Source organism: Prionailurus bengalensis, chromosome A3, assembly GCF_016509475.1.
Source record: "Prionailurus bengalensis isolate Pbe53 chromosome A3, Fcat_Pben_1.1_paternal_pri, whole genome shotgun sequence".
NCBI lineage: Eukaryota > Metazoa > Chordata > Mammalia > Carnivora > Felidae > Prionailurus > Prionailurus bengalensis.
In genome coordinates, this window is record NC_057354.1 from 48413179 (window position 1) to 48432998 (window position 19820).

The following is a 19820-nucleotide window of genomic DNA, read 5'->3' on the forward strand; positions in this document are numbered from 1 at the left end:
GGTGCCTCATCCTGCCTCTAGGACTATGGAGTCAAATAACAGAAGTCTGACAGAAATGGCCATGGAGGTGCTTTAATTCCCAAGGGGTCAATTCCAAAGCCCAGGAATTTAGAAAGCAAGGAGGTATGGAACAGGCAAGATTTCTGCACTAGGGGCAGATACTGGTGGCTCTTACTGACCTTGTGGGCCTCTGAGACCTGAGCGACCAATCAGAAGTGCCCCACACTTGAACAGCATCAGAGGGGCTGGGCTTACCTCACAAAGGGGTCATAGATGTGACCACCTGACCAGGGAGTGCAACCAGAGGGCAGAAGCACCCTTGAGCTCAGGTCTGACACCCTGACCAGGGGCATGAACTGAATGTGTTGGGGCTGGAGAGTGGCTCACGAAGGGAGCTGCTTAGAGCTCAAGTCCTCAGGAAGGAGAAAGATACCACCTGTGGGTGAGGACAGCCAGTTTAAGCCTCAGCAAGCAAGAAAGTGGTGAAGAGCTTGGTTCTAAGGTACATCTGGGGTGTAGCTGGTGGGGAAGGACTGTGATGCCTGGGTGGCCTCCAAGTGTTCCCCGGGCAATTCGTTCAGATATCATGGAGCAGAGAAACTCATAGGCCAAAGTTAGCTGCTTGAGCAAGTCCCATGTGTATCAAGTCAGTGCAAACCATCAGGTGAAAGGCTAGGAAAGGAAAGGGAGCAGATTAACACACTCCACATATGGAAGCAAGCAGGGGAGATGGAAAGGCCATCTTGCCAGGACCTTGGGCAACTCTTTGCTGCCTCAGGCTCCCCACTGATGGGGTTATGGTGTCCACAGTGGGGGTTTGATCAAAGTTGCACAGCAGGTCAGAAGCACACCCTGGCACTGAGGAGACACACAGGCAGGTCTGCCTGTCACAGCCAGACATCCTGAGGATTTGGTTGGTGGTTCCTAGGGTGAGGACACATGGAGCCAGGATAGCATCATTGTTGTGTGGTTGACATAAGACATCATAAATATTCTGTGTTCCATGGAACTCATGTGTAGTTAGTGTCTGATGGATATCAGGTGTCTTTTCGTTCTGCCATCACATTCCTTGTTCAACTTAGGCAAGATGTACTTACTGCTTGTCTGTGATGAACACAACTTATGGATTCTGCCTTTGTCTCTGCTGGGGGAGGAAAAATTTCCTGTCTCCTTCAAGATTCTTCTAACCAGACTAAGAACCAAATTGACATGCAACAAATTGACAGGAGAAAAATAAAATTTAATTTCATATACATGGGGAACCCACACAGATATGGAAATTCCAAAGACAGGCAAACTGAGGTATGGATGTGATTCTGAATTAAGGAAAAAGGGGCAGGGTCTGGAACTTCAAGGGGAAGGGATGTAATCCTCAGGAAGAATGAAAAAGAATAGATGTTTGGTAAACAAATCTTTGTTGGGCCCACAGAAACAATGGAACACAGAGAGGGCTTTGATCCAACAGGCCTTGCTAGGTTCCTTCCTGTCTACCATACCTTGTTCACAGCATAATATAGTTGTTTGTGGTGGTAGCTCTCTTTCTGGAGCAGACCCTCTATCTAAATTCTTTTTGGGCAATTGAGGGAGGGAAGGAAGTAAAGAACTTTTCCTGAATCTACTAGATTTTGATTGTTTTTTACTTTTAATTTTTAGTTTTTTAAAGTTTATTTATTTAGGGGTACCTGGGTGGCTCAGTGGGTTAAGCGTCCAACTTTGGCTCAGGTCATGATCTCACAGTTTGTGGGTTTGAGCCCCACATTAGGCTCTGTGCTGGAAGCTCAGAGCCTGGAGCCTGCTTCAGATTCTGTGTCTCTCTCTTGCTTCGCCTCTCCCCCTCTAGTGCTCTCTCTCTCTCAAAAATTAATAAACATTAATAAAATAAAAAATAAAAAAGTAAAGTTTATTTATTTATTTTGAGAGAGAGAGAGAGAGAGAGAGAAAGAGAGAGAGAGAGAGAGAGAGAGAGAGAGAGAGAGAGAGAGCTCAAGCAGGGAAAGGGCAGAGAGAGAGGGAGAGAAAGAGAGAGGGAGAGAGAGAATCCTAAGCAGGCTCTGCACTGTCAGCGTGAAGCCTAACATGGGGCTTGATCATGAACCATGAGATCATGACTGGAGCCAAAATCAAGAGTTGGAGCCACCTGGGAGCCCTGGTTTTGATTGTTTTTTTTAAATCAAAATAATCTTCATGCTAAAGTGGCTCGTTTTGAGGTGGTCTGATCTTGACCCCTACATCTCTCAAGCGATTTGTTTCTTCATTACCTATATTTAACACATTAACTGTTGTGCCTCTGTCTCACAAACTACATCCTGATTCACCTTCTGTAGTAGAATGGAATCTCCTCAAAAACAAATTTACACTACAAGCTGTGATCTACACATTCTCATCTGTTAGACTGAGGTAAGTATGAAGGTATGTGTCAGGCAGGCAAAAGTTATGACACTCAGTCAAGCAGCCTGAGGCATTTACTTGAACTCTCTGTGAGTCCCACTTTCTTCCTGTGTAAAAAGGGGTTACTCGTTATGTGGCCCAAAAGGGGATGATTAAATAAGAGAAACATGTGACATCCTTATTATGAGGCCTGGCACGACTCAATAATACTCCATAAATAGATCTCAGTGTGATTGATAGTGAGCCTGACTGGAAACAGGGGAGATGCAGGGGGTACTTTTGAGGCAGGACAAAGGCTCTGGCTGAGGATTTTCATACATGCTCCTGGAGAGGAAATAATAAGATGAGTTTTGAGACCAATGTTCTCCCTGTGGCAGTGTGTCTGTTGCAGGTCCTTATCCCATTCTGTGCATAGAAACCTGATACAGGCAGGCACCTGCAGTGTATGTGTTGGGACCTCACAGACAAGGAGGCAGGAATCTCCTGGTAGGGAAGGGAAAGGTTGTGAGTGCATGGAGGCATGCATCCTTCCAAAAAGAAACAGCCAAAATGGGAAAATGCTCTGAATTGTGATTGTGATTTCTCACTCCTCTTCTCTTTGGGAAAGGAGAAAGAGAAGCCCAGAAGCCACAAAGATAACAGAAGTTATCCCTCTTTCACTCCTAGCAGTGCCAGGAAGATCTAGGGGTGCAGAAGCAGCAGGGCCAGCCCAGCCCAGTCCAGCCCTGGAAGGAAAAAAGGAACAAGGCGTGTGCCCCCTTGGCTGAGGTGCCATGGCCAGACTCTGCCAGAGCCTGCTGCTCCTGGTGGCCACTGTGGCCCTTGTATCCAGAAGTGTTCATGCCTGGGGCAGGCCAAAGGTGGTGAGGAAATTCCAAGACATCCCTGAAACCTACGTCTATGTGCAACAAGCACTGTGGTTTGCCATGAAAGAATTTAATAAGACCAGCAAAGACAAGTACAGCTACAAGGTGGTGAAGGTCCTGAAATCCCAGGAGCAGGTCAGTGAGCATTTTATTCTTGCTCTTTCTCTCCAAGATGCAGTCATGGGGGTACCATTATCCATGGAGGGCCACAGAGACCAGGGAGTGGAAAAGAGCTGAGAAATGTCTTTGGCCAAATATATATTAATTTTATTTTAGGGTTTTTTGGAGGAAAATTAATTAGGATTCATCCTTTATTATTCCAGGATGAAACATAAAATATCCATTAAAATAACAGAATTGATTATAGTCATATCAGAAAGCATAGGTGAGAACCCAAGAAGGGCTCTTGAAGGGCCCAGTTTGGGATAGTTTGGGCTGGTATCATCAAAATGAGTAATTACAGGCATGGATTGTAACAGTGAAAAAGCAAAGAAAGTGCACGTCCAGCTTTTGCTGAAAAAAAGGAACCAGGACAGAGAAGGGAAGGCTCTTCTTTACAGGAAAATGCCTACCTCTAGATGTAAAAGACTATGTAAGTAGCAAATCATAATGGCAACAACTACTTCAGGCAAACATCATCAATGAATCCTACATCCACTTGGTGGGACAGTGTGGAGGACAAATTGCTGGAGGGATTCTTTCATTAATTATAAAAGGGAAAATATACCCTTACAATTAGGAAATCTGGTGAATGCCTGGCTCACCCAATGCTCATCACCAACACTGGGACAAATTGACATCATGTGTCCCTGATGTGAAGTCATGGAAAGGACACAACCTTATCTTTCTATGGTGTTCTTGTCTAAAATCCATCCCCTGAAAGAAGAGAAGGAAAAACAAAACAAAACAAAACAAAATAAAATAAATAAAACAAAACAAACAAAATAAAATAAAGACAGAGAGGGAGGCAAACCATAAGAGACTCTTAACTATAGAGAACAAACTGAGGGTTGCTAGAGGGGATATGGGTGGGGGTACAGGCTAAACAGGTGATGGGGATTAAGGAGTGATGTTGTGATAAGCACTGGGTGTTATATGTAAGTGATGAATCACTAAATTCTACTCCTGAAGCCAATACTACACTATATGTTAACTAACTTGAACTTAAATAAAATCTTGGGAGAAAAAAAATCCATCCCCTGAAGGTAATACGAAGGAACAGTTAGACAAATCCATATTATAGAGCATTATGTAAGACCTCTTAAAAATATCAGTGTCAGATGCTTGGAGTTGCGGCAAGATGGCGGCTTAGGAGGAAGCTGGGCTCACCGCACGTCCTGCTGATCACTTAGATTCCATCTACACCTGCCTAAATAACCCAGAAAACCGCCAGAGGATTAGCAGAACAGGGTCGCCGGAGCCAAACGCAGACGAGAGGCCCACGGAAGAGGGTAGGAAGGGCGGCGAGGCGGTGCGCGCTCCCCAGACTGGCGGGAGGGAGCCTGGGCGGAGGGGCGGCTCGCCGGCCAAGCAGAGCCCCCGAGTCTGGCTTGCAAAAGCGGAGGGGCCTGACGGACTGTGTTCCCACAACAAGCGCGACTTAGCATCTGGGAGGTCATAAGTTAACAGCTCTGCTCGGAAAGCGGGAAGGCTGGAGGACAAAGGGAGGGAGAGCTGCTGAGCCCCCTGACAACAGAGCTCAGTTTGGTGGGGAACAAAGGCGCTCGCCAGAGCCATCTCTCCCGCCCATCCCCCAGCCGAAATCCCAAAGGGAACCGGTTCCTGCCAGGGAACTTGCTCGCTCTGCCCAAACACCCAACTCTGCGCTTCGGTGGAGCCAAACCTCCGGCAGCGGATCTGACTCCCTCCCGCTGCCACAGGGCCCCTCCTGAAGTGGATCACCTAAGGAGAAGCGATCTAAGCCTGCCCCTCCTGCCCCCGAGCACCTTGCCTACCCACCCCAGCTAATACGCCAGATCCCCAGCATCACAAGCCTGGCAGGGTGCGAGTAGCCCAGACGAGCCACACCACCCCACAGTGAATCCCGCCCCTAGGAGAGGGGAAGAGAAGGCACACACCAGTCTGACTGTGGCCCCAGCGGTGGGCTGGGGGCAGACATCAGGTCTGACTTCGGCCCCACCCACCAACTCCAGTTATACACCACAGCACAGGGGAAGTGCCCTGCAGGTCCTCACCACGCCAGGGACTATCCAAAATGACCAAGCGGAAGAACTCCCCTCAGAAGAATCTCCAGGAAATAACAACAGCTAATGAGCTGATCAAAAAGGATTTAAATAATATAACAGAAAGTGAATTTAGAATAATAGTCATAAAATTAATCGCTGGGCTTGAAAACAGTATAGAGGACAGCAGAGAATCTCTTGCTACAGAGATCAAGGGACTAAGGAACAGTCACGAGGAGCTGAAAAACGCTTTAAACGAAATGCATAACAAAATGGAAACCACCACAGCTCGGCTTGAAGAGGCAGAGGAGAGAATAGGTGAACTAGAAGATAAAGTTATGGAAAAAGAGGAAGCTGAGAAAAAGAGAGATAAAAAAATCCAGGAGTATGAGGGGAAAATTAGAGAATTAAGTGATACACTAAAAAGAAATAATATACGCATAATTGGTATCCCAGAGGAGGAAGAGAGAGGGAAAGGTGCTGAAGGGGTACTTGAAGAAATCATAGCTGAGAACTTCCCTGAACTGGGGAAGGAAAAAGGCATTGAAATCCAAGAGGCACAGAGAACTCCCTTCAGACGTAACTTGAATCGATCTTCTGCACGACATATCATAGTGAAACTGGCAAAATACAAGGATAAAGAGAAAATTCTGAAAGCAGCAAGGGGTAAACGTGCCCTCACATATAAAGGGAGACCTATAAGACTCGTGACTGACCTCTCTCTTTTGAAACTTGGCAGGCCAGAAAGAATTGGCACGAGATTTTCAGGGTGCTAGACAGAAAAAATATGCAGCCAAGAATCCTTTATCCAGCAAGTCTGTCATTTAGAATAGAAGGAGAGATAAAGGTCTTCCCAAACAAACAAAAACTGAAGGAATTTGTCACCACTAAACCAGCCCTACAAGAGATCCTAAGGGGGACCCTGTGAGACAAAGTCCCAGAGACATCACTATAAGCATAAAACATACAGACATCACAATGACTCTAAACCCGTATCTTTCTATAATAACACTGAATGTAAATGGATTAAATGCGCCAACCAAAAGACATAGGGTATCAGAATGGATAAAAAAACAAGACCCATCTATTTGCTGTCTACAAGAGACTCATTTTAGACCTGAGGACACCTTTAGATTGAGAGTGAGGGGATGGAGAACTATTTATCATGCGACTGGAAGCCAAAAGAAAGCTGGAGTAGCCATACTTATATCAGACAAACTAGACTTTAAATTAAAGGCTGTAACAAGAGATGAAGAAGGACATTATATAATAGTTACAGGGTCTATCCATCAGGAAGAGCTAACAATTATAAATGTCTATGCACCGAATACCGGAGCCCCCAAATATATAAAACAATTACTCATAAACATAAGCAACCTTATTGATAAGAATGTGGTAATTGCAGGGGACTTTAATACACCACTTACAGAAATGGATAGATCATCTAGACACACGGTCAATAAAGAAACAAGGGCCCTGAATGAGACATTGGATCAGATGGACTTGACAGATATATTTAGAACTCTGCATCCCAAAGCAACAGAATATACTTTCTTCTCGAGTGCACATGGAACATTCTCCAAGATAGATCATATACTGGGTCACAAAACAGCCCTTCATAAGTTTACAAGAATTGAAATTATACCATGCTTACTTTCAGACCACAATGCTATGAAGCTTGAAATCAACCACAGAAAAAAGTCTGGAAAACCTCCAAAAGCATGGAGGTTAAAGAACACCCTACTAACGAATGAGTGGGTCAACCAGGCAATTAGAGAAGAAATTAAAAAATATATGGAAACAAACGAAAATGAAAATACAACAATCCAAACGCTTTGGGACGCAGCAAAGGCAGTCCTGAGAGGAAAATACATTGCAATCCAGGCCTATCTCAAGAAACAAGAAAAATCCCAAATACAAAATCTAACAGCACACCTAAAGGAACTAGAAGCAGAACAGCAAAGGCAGCCTAAGCCCAGCAGAAGAAGAGAAATAATAAAGATCAGAGCAGAAATAAACAATATAGAAACTAAAAAAACTGTAGAGCAGATCAACGAAACCAAGAGTTGGTTTTTTGAAAAAATAAACAAAATTGACAAACCTCTAGCCAGGCTTCTCAAAAAGAAAAGGGAGATGACCCAAATAGATAAAATCATGAATGAAAATGGAATGATTACAACCAATCCCTCAGAGATACAAACAATTATCAGGGAATACTATGAAAACTTATATGCCAACAAATTGGACAACCTGGAAGAAATGGACAAATTCCTGAACACCCACACTCTTCCAAAACTCAATCAGGAGGAAATAGAAAGCTTGAACAGACCCATAACCAGCGAAGAAATTGAATCGGTTATCAAAAATCTCCCAACAAATAAGAGTCCAGGACCAGATGGCTTCCCAGGGGAGTTCTACCAGACGTTTAAAGCAGAGATAATACCTATCCTTCTCAAGCTATTCCAAGAAATAGAAAGGGAAGGAAAACTTCCAGACTCATTCTATGAAGCCAGTATTACTTTGATTCCTAAACCAGACAGAGACCCAGTAAAAAAAGAGAACTACAGGCCAATATCCCTGATGAATATGGATGCAAAAATTCTCAATAAGATACTAGCAAATCGAATTCAACAGCATATAAAAAGAATTATTCACCATGATCAAGTGGGATTCATTCCTGGGATGCAGGGCTGGTTCAACATTCGCAAATCAATCAACGTGATACATCACATTAACAAAAAAAGAGAGAAGAACCATATGATCCTGTCAATCGATGCAGAAAAGGCCTTCGACAAAATCCAGCACCCTTTCTTAATAAAAACCCTTGAGAAAGTCGGGATAGAAGGAACATACTTAAAGATCATAAAAGCCATTTATGAAAAGCCCACAGCTAACATCATCCTCAACGGGGAAAAACTGAAAGCTTTTTCCCTGAGATCAGGAACACGACAAGGATGCCCACTCTCACCGCTGCTGTTTAACATAGTGCTGGAAGTTCTAGCATCAGCAATCAGACAACAAAAGGAAATCAAAGGCATCAAAATTGGCAAAGATGAAGTCAAGCTTTCGCTTTTTGCAGATGACATGATATTATACATGGAAAATCCGATAGACTCCACCAAAAGTCTGCTAGAACTGATACAGGAATTCAGCAAAGTTGCAGGATACAAAATCAATGTACAGAAATCAGTTGCATTCTTATACACTAACAATGAAGCAACAGAAAGACAAATAAAGAAACTGATCCCATTCACAATTGCACCAAGAAGCATAAAATACCTAGGAATAAATCTAACCAAAGATGTAAAGGATCTGTATGCTGAAAACTATAGAAAGCTTATGAAGGAAATTGAAGAAGATTTAAAGAAATGGAAAGACATTCCCTGCTCATGGATTGGAAAAATAAATATTGTCAAAATGTCAATACTACCCAAAGCTATCTACACATTCAATGCAATCCCAATCAAAATTGCACCAGCATTCTTCTCGAAACTAGAACAAGCAATCCTAAAATTCATATGGAACCACAAAAGGCCCCGAATAGCCAAAGGAATTTTGAAGAAGAAGACCAAAGCAGGAGGCATCACAATCCCAGACTTTAGCCTCTACTACAAAGCTGTCATCATCAAGACAGCATGGTATTGGCACCAAAACAGACACATAGACCAATGGAATAGAATAGAAACCCCAGAACTAGACCCACAAACGTATGGCCAACTCATCTTTGACAAAGCAGGAAAGAACATCCAATGGAAAAAAGACAGCCTCTTTAACAAATGGTGCTGGGAGAACTGGACAGCAACATGCAGAAGGTTGAAACTAGACCACTTTCTCACACCATTCACAAAAATAAACTCAAAATGGATAAAGGACCTAAATGTGAGACAGGAAACCATCAAAACCTTAGAGGAGAAAGCAGGAAAAGACCTCTCTGACCTCAGCCGTAGCAATCTCTTACTCGACACATCCCCAAAGGCAAGGGAATTAAAAGCAAAAGTGAATTACTGGGACCTTATGAAGATAAAAAGCTTCTGCACAGCAAAGGAAACAACCAACAAAACTAAAAGGCAACCAACGGAATGGGAAAAGATATTCGCAAATGACATATCGGACAAAGGGCTAGTATCCAAAATCTATAAAGAGCTCACCAAACTCCACACCCAAAAAACAAATAACCCAGTGAAGAAATGGGCAGAAAACATGAATAGACACTTCTCTAAAGAAGACATCCGGATGGCCAACAGGCACATGAAAAGATGTTCAGCGTCGCTCCTTATCAGGGAAATACAAATCAAAACCACACTCAGATATCACCTCACGCCAGTCAGAGTGGCCAAAATGAACAAATCAGGAGACTATAGATGCTGGAGAGGATGTGGAGAAATGGGAACCCTCTTGCACTGTTGGTGGGAATGCAAATTGGTGCAGCCGCTCTGGAAAGCAGTGTGGAGGTTCCTCAGAAAATTAAAAATAGACCTACCCTATGACCCAGCAATAGCACTGCTAGGAATTTATCCAAGGGATACAGGAGCACTGATGCATAGGGCCACTTGTACCCCAATGTTCATAGCAGCACTCTCAACAATAGCCAAATTATGGAAAGAGCCTAAATGTCCATCAACTGATGAATGGATAAAGAAATTGTGGTTTATATACACAATGGAATATTACATGGCAATGAGAAAAAATGAAATATGGCCTTTTGTAGCAACGTGGATGGAACTGGAGAGTGTGATGCTAAGTGAAATAAGCCATACAGAGAAAGACAGATACCATATGGTTTCACTCTTATGTGGATCCTGAGAAACTTAACAGGAACCCATGGGGGAGGGGAAGGAAAAAAAAAAAAAAGAGGTTAGAATGGGAGAGAGCCAAAGCATAAGAGACTGTTAAAAACTGAGAACAAACTGAGGGTTGATGGGGGGTGGGAGGGAGGAGAGGGTGGGTGATGGGTATTGAGGAGGGCACCTTTTGGGATGAGCACTGGGTGTTGTATGGAAACCAATTTGTCAATAAATTTCAGAAAAAAAAATATCAGTGTCATGAAAGACAAGGAGAAAAAGCAGGAAAACTGCTTGATTAAAGGAGATGTAAGAAACAGGACAACTAAATTCAATGTGTGGTCTTGTCTTATCTCTTGAATAATTAAAAAAAACATATAAAAGATGTTATTGGACTAGTTGGAGGAATTGGAATATGGACTGTATCATAGAAGAGAGTACCAATGCTGTCTTCTGAGAACGATGATTGGACTGTGGTTTGGGGAAACCCCAGAGAATAATCAGTAGGCACACAGAAGGAAAGGGGGTTCATCCAGTCTGGCTGGACTTTAAGAAAGGGAAGAGAGAGTGGCTAATGGGGCATGGGGGCTACCCTGCAACATCAAAGTGACATGTAGTACAGGGATGCATTTTTTGCTTTTCTTCCTCTTTCGCTAGCTCTGTCCCCTCTTGCCCCTCTTCCTTCTAACCTTTGCTGTACATCCCTCCAGGTCACCAGGAACCTACTCAGGTTACTCTTTTCTTAACAGGGTCAGGAGAGAAAGCTCATTTGGCAGCTTCATCCTCTATGAGGCTGGGACATTTGACCCCTTGTCCATCCTCAACACACACACAGACTTTGACTCTCTCCCTCACCACTGGGTGGCCAAAGTAAAGCCTCATAAATATCAATTGTCTTTGGGTCTCATTTATGGTTAGTGCCTGTCCTTAATGAAGTTCCCACCTTGTCCAAAACTATACTTTCATGGACTTCTCTTTATCTGTGCTTTTTCACTTCCACAAATAAATGGTTCTGCTTTACAGGCAGGTATTTAATCAAATATACTGCAAATTCTCATGTCCTCCAAATTATAAATTATTTTGTACTGTGTGCTATTTTTTCCCCCATGAATGTACATTTTATTTCTCAGCTCATGGTAACTCTTGAATGCAGGTAAGAATTCAAAAGAATCAGGTTGAAACGGATTCAAAAAGAGGCTAGAACAGAGGTATTTGAAATTCCTTGGAGCACCTGGGTGGCTCAGTTAGTTAAGTGTCTGACTTCACCTCAGGTCATGATCTCACAATTTGTCAGTTCGAGCCCCTCACTGGGCTTTGTGCTGACAGCTCAGAGCCTGGAGCCTGCTTCAGATTCTGTCTCCCTCTCTCCCTCCCCCTCCCCCACTTGCTCTCTCTCTCTCTCTCTCTCTGTCTCTCATAAATAAATAAATGTTAAACAAAAAAAAAAGCAAAAAGAAAAGTGCTTGGTGATAATTCAGATTAAACTTAGTAACACACACACACACAGGTTCTATATAAAGAAAAGAGCTTTATTTTACTGGATGATTTAACTTAAACGTACAAAGATCTATATCAGGAGTTAGACAATTATAGCCTCCAGGCAAGTCTGGCTTGCTGCTTATTTTGTATGCCCCATGAACTAAGAATGGTTATAAGAAATAAAAATAGTATTTTGTGATATGAAAATTACATAAAATTTAAATTTCTGTGTCTATAAATAAAGTTTTATTGAGCATTGTCACCTGAATTATTTGAGTGCTGTCTAAGGCTACTTTTGCACTGCAATGAGAAGACTGTGTGTTCTGAGCCTAAAATATTCACCCTCCAGTTCTTAAAGAAGAAGTTTGCAACCACTTGCTCTAGTTCACAGTTGACTAAGGCTCTGCTGTAGATTTTGTGCGAGGTGAATGATGGTAAAAATGAGCACCATGGGTCCAATTATATGCTAATTTGTTTCAAGAAATACAGTGCAGTACTGTAAATATATTTTCTCTTCCTTATGACTTTTTAAAATAAAATTTTGTTTACTCTAGCTCACTTTATTGCAAGGATACAGTATAGAATATATACGACACACAAAATATGTGTTAATTGATTGTTTATGTTATTGTTAAGTCTTCTATTAGTAGTTAAGTTATTGAGGAGTCAAAATTTCCACTTGGATTTTTGACTGTGCCTGTAACCCCCACGTTGTTCAAGGGTCAACTCTGGTTGCTTTTCCTTTTCTTTCTCTATTTTGTTTTAAAGTTTATTTTAAGAGAGAGAGAGAGAGAGAGAGACAGAGAGACAGAGAGGGAGAGAGAAAATCCCAAGCAGGCTCTTTTCTGTCACTGCCAAGACCAATGTGGGGTTCCATATTAATAACCACGAGATCATGACCTAAGCCAAAATCGAGTCAGAAGCCTTTTTTTAATATGAAATTTAATGTCAAATTGGTTTCCTTACAACACCCAGTGCTCCTCCCAACAGATGCCCTCCTCAATGCCCATCACCCACCCACCTCTCCCTCCCACTCCCATCAACCCTCAGTTTATTCTCAGTTTTTAAGAGTCTCTTATGGTTTGGCTCTCTCCCTCTGTAACTTTATTTTTCCTTCCCCTCGCCCATGGTCTTCTGTTAAGTTTCTCAGGATCCACATAAGAGTGAAGACATATAATATCTGTCTTTCTCTGTATGACTTATTTCACTTAGCATAACACTCTCCAGTTCCATCCCTGTTGCTACAAATGGCCATATTTCATTCTTTCTCATTGCCAAGTAGTATTCCATTGTGTATATAAAGCACAATTTCTTTATCCATTCGTTGGCTGATGGACATTTAGGCTCTTTCCATAACTTGGCTATTGTTGAAAGTGCTGCTATAAATATTGGGGTACAAGTGCCCCTATGCATCAGCACTCCTGTATTCCTTAGGTAAGTTCCTAGCAGTGCTATTGCTGGGTCATAGGGTAGATCTATTTTTAATTTTTTGAGGAATCTCCACACTGTTTTCCGGAGTGGCTGCACCAGTTTGCATTCCCACCAACAGTGCAAGAGGGTTCTCATTTCTCCACATCCTCTCCAGCATCTATAGTCTCCTGATTTGTTCATTTTAGCCAGAGAGTCAGAAACTTAACTACCCAGCATCCCTGGGGCCTGGTTGCTTTTCATATGCTCATTCAAATCTCACAACTCATTACATAGAAACTACTTTCTTGCACTTTAAAGAGGAAACAGGCACTGAAGTGTTTAGTAATTTGCTCAGGGACACACAGCTAGTATGTAGAAAAGCCAAGATTTAAACCCAGGATATCTGCTAGGAATGAGCACATGTTACTGATTAAGTGATATGAATGAAGTGTGAGTAGTGGGACACCGTAGCCGGAGGGTCAGAGGGCCTGTCTATGGCAGGGCTGCCTCAGCAGCCAGGACCCCCATTCCCCTCCCTTTTCTGGGCAATCAGGGGTCAAGATATGGCTGGTGGTCGGTTGGTGGCTATTGAGTATGATTCAGAGAAGTTTGTTTTTATGATAATTTTAACTTGGAAGTATTACTCAGATATAAAGCAGTGTTTCTTAAGTGGGCGTGGATTTTGCTTGGTAGGGAATTTTTGGCAATATCTGGAGGCATCTTTGGTCATCACAACCAGAGGGGGCTGCTGCTGACATCTAGTGGGCAGAGACCAGGGGTGCTGCTAAGCACCCTACAGTTCCCAGGACAGCCCCCACCACAAAGATCGATCCAGTCCCAAAAGCTGATTGTATTGACATTAAGAAACTTGTTATCCCATCATAAAAACAAACTCTAGGAGTATGTTTGGATGTTGCTGAGTTAAAAAATGGAAATGAAGACTCAATTTCTGACTCATCATTTCCTGAGGGCAGTTGGCTCTGTCCTTACAAACATTTTATATACACATATATACATAACTGAAAAAATGTAAAGTATATATGATATTCAAGAACCATACTTAGAATTCTTTCCACCACAACCATTTTGTTTTAATGTCTGGGCAACTTTTTTTGAATGTCCAAAATGCTTACTGTGTTTTCTGAATTGTCTCTGATTCTTCTAGGGTCAATTATTCTGTTTAACTTAGTCATTCTCTTTAATACTTTCTCTCCCTTAAGTCTTGTAAAATCTTACCTTGTTCTTACTTTTAAATAATGAAAGTCTCCATTTGCCATTGTGCATTTCAATTTCCCCATGGGTCCCTCTGGAATACAAGGGCTGGTGGGGGGTTCTGCACAGGTAAAGAAGAGGATCTGAAGTCAGGGACTTAGGAGAGTGTATCACAAGGGGTTGCTAAAAGTACCGAGGAGAGAAGCTAGAGAGAGAAGCAATACCCTCCAAGTAAATTTGAGTTCTGGGATGTCTTGTCTTCTTCCCCCAGTATCTATTAGGTATGAAGATATTTTAACTCTGCTGTTTATTTACCTGGCTCCAATAAGCAAACCATTACCTTTCTGGGGAAAGCATTTTTGGGGGGATAGTTTTCTTGCCTTATCTTGGGGACAGTTGTCATTATTTAACATTCAACATCGTGATGAGAGACAGACAGAAGGATAGGGATCAAGGGAAGAACCCCTGCCCCTCCAGTTATCCCAAAGTTTCTGGCAAGGAAACTGTAGGAGGGAGGCAGACAGGGAGACAGTTTTAGCTGTAAGTAGTCAACGACATACTCGTTTATCAGAGATGACAGTTGATATCATGTATTCATTTATGATCTCTAATTTTTAAATTGCTCCTTGACAGGTCACAGAGAGTTTGGATTACTTTCTTGAAGTCAAAATTGCCCGAACAATGTGCAAGAAAATTTCAGGAGAAAATGAAAACTGCTTATTACAACAGGACCCCCAAATGCAAAAGGTATATGCCTCAAGTGGGGGCAGTCCTTAGGTCTGTGTACCAGAATGAGAACATCAATAGGACCAATCCTGCTTTGATTTTCTAGTTTCCTTTCTAAACCATATTCTGATCATATTCAGGATCCAGGATGGCCAGATTGTAGACACAGAGATTGTTTCTATCATTTTTATTGGTGTTTGTTTGTTTGTTTTTTGTTTTGTTTTTTTGCTGATACCACCTTCCCCTAACCCCACCAGCACACATATAGACACCTAGTGGCTTAAAGCAACACCTGTTCATTATTTCTCACTATTGTGCAAGCTGGGCTAGGTTCAGGTGGACAGATGTAACTTTCCTTTTCACTTTTTCAAATTTGTTTTGGTTATCTTTTCATAGAAGATCCATTTTTTCTTTTTCATAGTTGAAGCTGCATATACAAGTATGTATATTTCTGTGTCTTCACAGAAGACACCTATTTAGTATATACTTAAAGCTGGCATGACACATGGCTAAGCAAAAATAATGGCAGATTAGTGGTTCCTGAAAATTGCCCAAATGTGCAAATAAAACACATCTTCATATTCCAATGAATAGTAGGTATTCTAATGAATACCAAATGCAAGTCGATGGCTACATCTAGAAAGTTGGCTATTATTATAAATTATTAGAACTTCTTTTCAATTAAGTAATATTTTTATTTTTTAAGGTTTTTAAAGTTTATTTATTTATTTTGAGAAATAGAGAAAGTGTGAACAGGACAGAAGCAGAGAGAGAGAGAGAGAGAGAGAGAGAGAGAGGTGTTCTTAACCAGTTTTTTTTTAAAATATTTAATCTGTGTATGTAGAGTTTTGCGTATTTTTCAAAAGGTACACAAATTTTGGAACTTTCTCTTGTTCTTTTTTTTCCCACTCAACAATATGTTTTGAGATTTGTTATGTTAGTACAATCTAATATTATTTATGCCAAATGATTTCTTGGGTCATTTAATGTATATAGAAATTGGCTAAAATTATTTGTATTAGTGCATATTAAGCTCTTATATGACTGTATTACATTGTATGTAACTATCTTGCTATTTTACATACCTGTGGTTGTCTTAAATTTTCACTTTTAACAAGTGAAGCAGTGACTGTTGAGACAGGTGCTGACTGAGCAGGTTTGGGACTTTCCCCCAGGGCAGGGGGGGCTCGGGAGTGGGGCCACCATTCTGCCACACATGCAGCTTAAGCGTTTGTGGGCTACCACATGTGACTTAAAACCTGTTTTACTCTCCAAAGTGGCTGAACCAGCATACCTTTCATCAGTGGTGTGTGTTGTTGTTCATGTTCCCTCAGCACTTGGGGTTGAGTCTTAAATGTTTTCATTCTGATGTATGAGAAAGGTGATCTTGTCACCTTTTCACATTGTCACTCCCTGATTTCTAGTAAGGTTGAGATGTTTTAATATCCCTAGTAATCATTAAGATTTTCTTTTTAATATCTTTTTTTTTCTGGAGCAATCTGTGGGTCCCTGTCAGGAACCACAGCCAACCCATTGGAACCCTCTGACCTCAACTCCTCATGCCTCCCACTTCCTGCCTCTGTCTCTCCTTGGCTGAACTCAACTGGAAGCCAGAGGGTGCCCATTGATGTGGTCTATATAGGTTAGAGGGCAAGAGTGCCCACTGACATAGCTCTTGGAGGGCAAAGGCACCCTTGGCACAGACAGTAGAGGTCATAGGGTAAAGGTGCCCATTGACACAGCCCATAAAAGTCATTGGGCTTTCGAGACATGCCAGGTAGAAATAGGAGTGCAGACATGGAGAGACACATGGAGAAGAGCCAGCATGGAGGCAGGGATGGAGACAGCAAGATCAGTAGGAGTCTGTGATGTTGGTTAGGATGCTAGAGGTACTGGGTTCTGGATGTCTGTGAAAGGCTTGGTTTGAATTTCTGATGGATTGGCCATGGAGAGTGAGAGAAGAATTGAGGATGACTTCAAGTCTTGTGGGGTTTAGAGACAGTTTGCTTTCTTGGTTTCCTCTTATGATCTCATCCTCTACATGGAGCTTCTGCTGCTCAGAAGACTTCATCACCTTGATTGCATACACTTCTTATCACATGGAGAATCCTCTCTGTCTCTGTCCTTGCACAGGGTCCTTTCTCATTTCATAGAACTCTTATAGATTTGACCTAAACACTTCCTTCAATTATTTGTTGGGATTTAGAAATGAAGAAAAGGCAAACATCTGAGCTCTTTGGAATATAAATTTAAAACTTGATATGATTTTAAATAGCTATTGGCCTGATTCATTTCATGTAGAAAATTTGGAAACTTCAAAAGTATTAAATTACTTAAAATCAACTATAAATACTCTTATGTAGAGTTTACCATTGTCAATATATTGTTATTTATATTAACTTTCCTATATTTTATATTTGTATTTTGTGCAGTTGGGATCATACTCTCTACTGTATTATAATCTAGATTTTCACTTAATAATAAGTTTTAAGAATTTCTAAAACTGTAAAATTATGTGAGAGCATCATATAGTGAAACTGTGATTTCATTTAATGGTTTTACACATTTTTCTAAGCCAATTCCTGAGAATTGGTTAAGTTTTCCTAATTTTTAGCTATTATGAACAGTGCTTAAATCAATATCTTTTATTTCTATTTGAATGTATATCTGGTTATTGTTTCCATGCAGGTAAAGTTCCTGGAAGTTGAACTACTCATTTAGTAATTTTTCGCTTCTTAAAGATTTTTGATATACATTGTTTAGATGTCCTCTAGAATTGATCCTGATATTTTGTTTTTCAATTTCTCTTCTTTCTGATTGTTTCCTGTCTACTTTGGCTGATCCAGAAATTAAGCAATTAGTTAACTCTCTGATAAATCCACTCTCTCCCCTTCCTACCACTGCTGGGAACCAGCTGAACCCATCCCAGATGCCACTCTAGCTGGGATGCATCCCTGGACTGTCCTTAGTTCTCCAATGGTCTGTCTGCATTGCTGGTATCTTGGTCCTATTTTATTCCTCAAGCTGACTTTTTATCAGTACTTGTATATCAGTATTTTTATCTTATATAACTTCAATTATATTGGATGTTGCCATTCATGTTTCCATTGATATAGTGGAGGCATTCCTAGTTTATATTTTTATTCTAACTGAATAAAGATTTTAGTTGAACTCATCCCACACCAGGAACCTGAAATTCTGCTCATTCTGCAGGCCCTGGGAAGAGCTCTGTGTGTCCCCTTAGCTCCCTGGCTGCAGTCTTTGCTTCTCATCTCTGGCCTGATTTTGACCAGCCTCACCAAGGGATACAGGACTCTATACTATTCTTGTTGGGTTGTAGCTTCTGGGTAGGATTCACTGGGCTTTCCATGCAACATGGAGTCTCAATGGGCTGCAGGGAAGTCAGGGTGGCTAGATGAGCAACATATCTGGAGATGAGGATTTCTGAGAATAATCAGTTTCTGGGGTCCAGCTATTCTGGGTCCAGCTATCCATGATGGCTCAGACATCCGTGATGGCTTCAGATCACATGGAGATGAATTGGCAGTGGTCCATCCTGGTGAATGAGGCTGGCTCCTCTCCCAGATGGCCTCAGGTTCAACAGTTCCAGAGACTGTGGAGGCATGACTGGCTCAGGCAGCCTTTAGCCACCCTGAAGCCAAATCCTGATACCTGGAAATAGAAACATATGTTTATTTGTTTGCTTTTTATTTTTCTTTCTTATAAGCTGATTATTCTTTTTGTATTTTTTAGATGTTTTATTGCACCTTTATTGTTGCAACCAAACCTTGGAAATTTGAGTTCACTATGCTGAAGAAACAATGCAAAGAGGTCTAATTATCTTCTAGCATATTCAGCTGCTCTCACTTCCATTTTAAAGAAACAAAGACACTTGCAAAACATTTAAATAAACTGACCCATTGACTTCATTTTTGTGACTTTTTTGCTTTTTTTATCTACTCTTTAGGGGCTGATACTGAGAACATAATGCCCTTTTACAGTATTGATCAGCCTGTTCTAATTGACTCTGTCATCTACTAGCAGGACAATCTGCTACCAATAAACGGAAGAACGTATGAACCTGTTTCCAATATCTCATTGAACTCTGAGGACAAATTACTTTTAACTGACAGTTGTTTCTGGAGAACTAACTGGAGGACAGCTGTTTCTGGAGAACTAACTAAGCTCAACTGTTTTGAGCTCGTGTGTTATTTCATCAAGGTCGGAGGGTCTTACTTATTTGGGAGTATTCCTTCCATGGATTTCCACAAAAATCTCCCTGCCTAGGACTCCAGGGAAGATACAGTCCAATGGTTTAGAAACAGTTTTAGACAACCAATCCAACTGGAAGATAGTTGGGTCATTTTTAGATTTGCAATGTACTTTTGGTTTTGACGTGAAGCAGAAAAAATGCAAGGGGATTGATGTTTCATGGATAGTAAGCTGTTTTGTGTATGTGTGTGTGCACAGTTTTATGTGTTAGTTATCTAATGCTGCGTGTCTAATCACTCTGCCCCTAGTGGCTTAAGAAATTTAAGTCTCTCAGGGTGTCGGTGGGTCAGGGATCTGAGGGAGACTTGGTGAGGTGTTTCCAGGTGTCACTGTCTCTCTTGAGTGAATGTCTGAGTATCTACACTCAGTCATTGACTACACTGCCCTCACATGAGGGTTAATTTGGTTCTGGAGAATCCACTTCTCAGGTGGCTCACACTCATGACTACAAGTTGACGTTGGCCATTGACAGGAGATCTCTGTTCTCTTCCATGTCAGTCTCT

The 19820-nt window shown here is 41.5% G+C and overlaps 1 protein-coding gene across 2 annotated transcripts; it reads left to right on the top strand.

Annotated features, from left to right (window-relative positions):
* Nucleotides 1-277: 277 nt before the first annotated feature.
* On the top strand, nucleotides 278-18974 carry LOC122496643 (cystatin-13-like). 2 transcript variants are annotated; one of them, XM_043603012.1, is made up of 4 exons: nucleotides 278-502; nucleotides 3058-3389; nucleotides 14953-15066; nucleotides 18799-18974. In XM_043603012.1, exons 2-4 carry the CDS (start codon nucleotides 3162-3164, stop codon nucleotides 18880-18882), a joined length of 426 nt encoding a protein of 141 aa, XP_043458947.1. In that variant the 5' UTR covers nucleotides 278-502; nucleotides 3058-3161; the 3' UTR covers nucleotides 18883-18974. The 2 variants fall into 2 exon arrangements, with proteins under 2 accessions (XP_043458947.1, XP_043458946.1); XM_043603011.1 differs by having other exon boundaries at nucleotides 280-502; nucleotides 3055-3389.
* The last annotated feature ends 846 nt before the right edge of the window (nucleotides 18975-19820 follow it).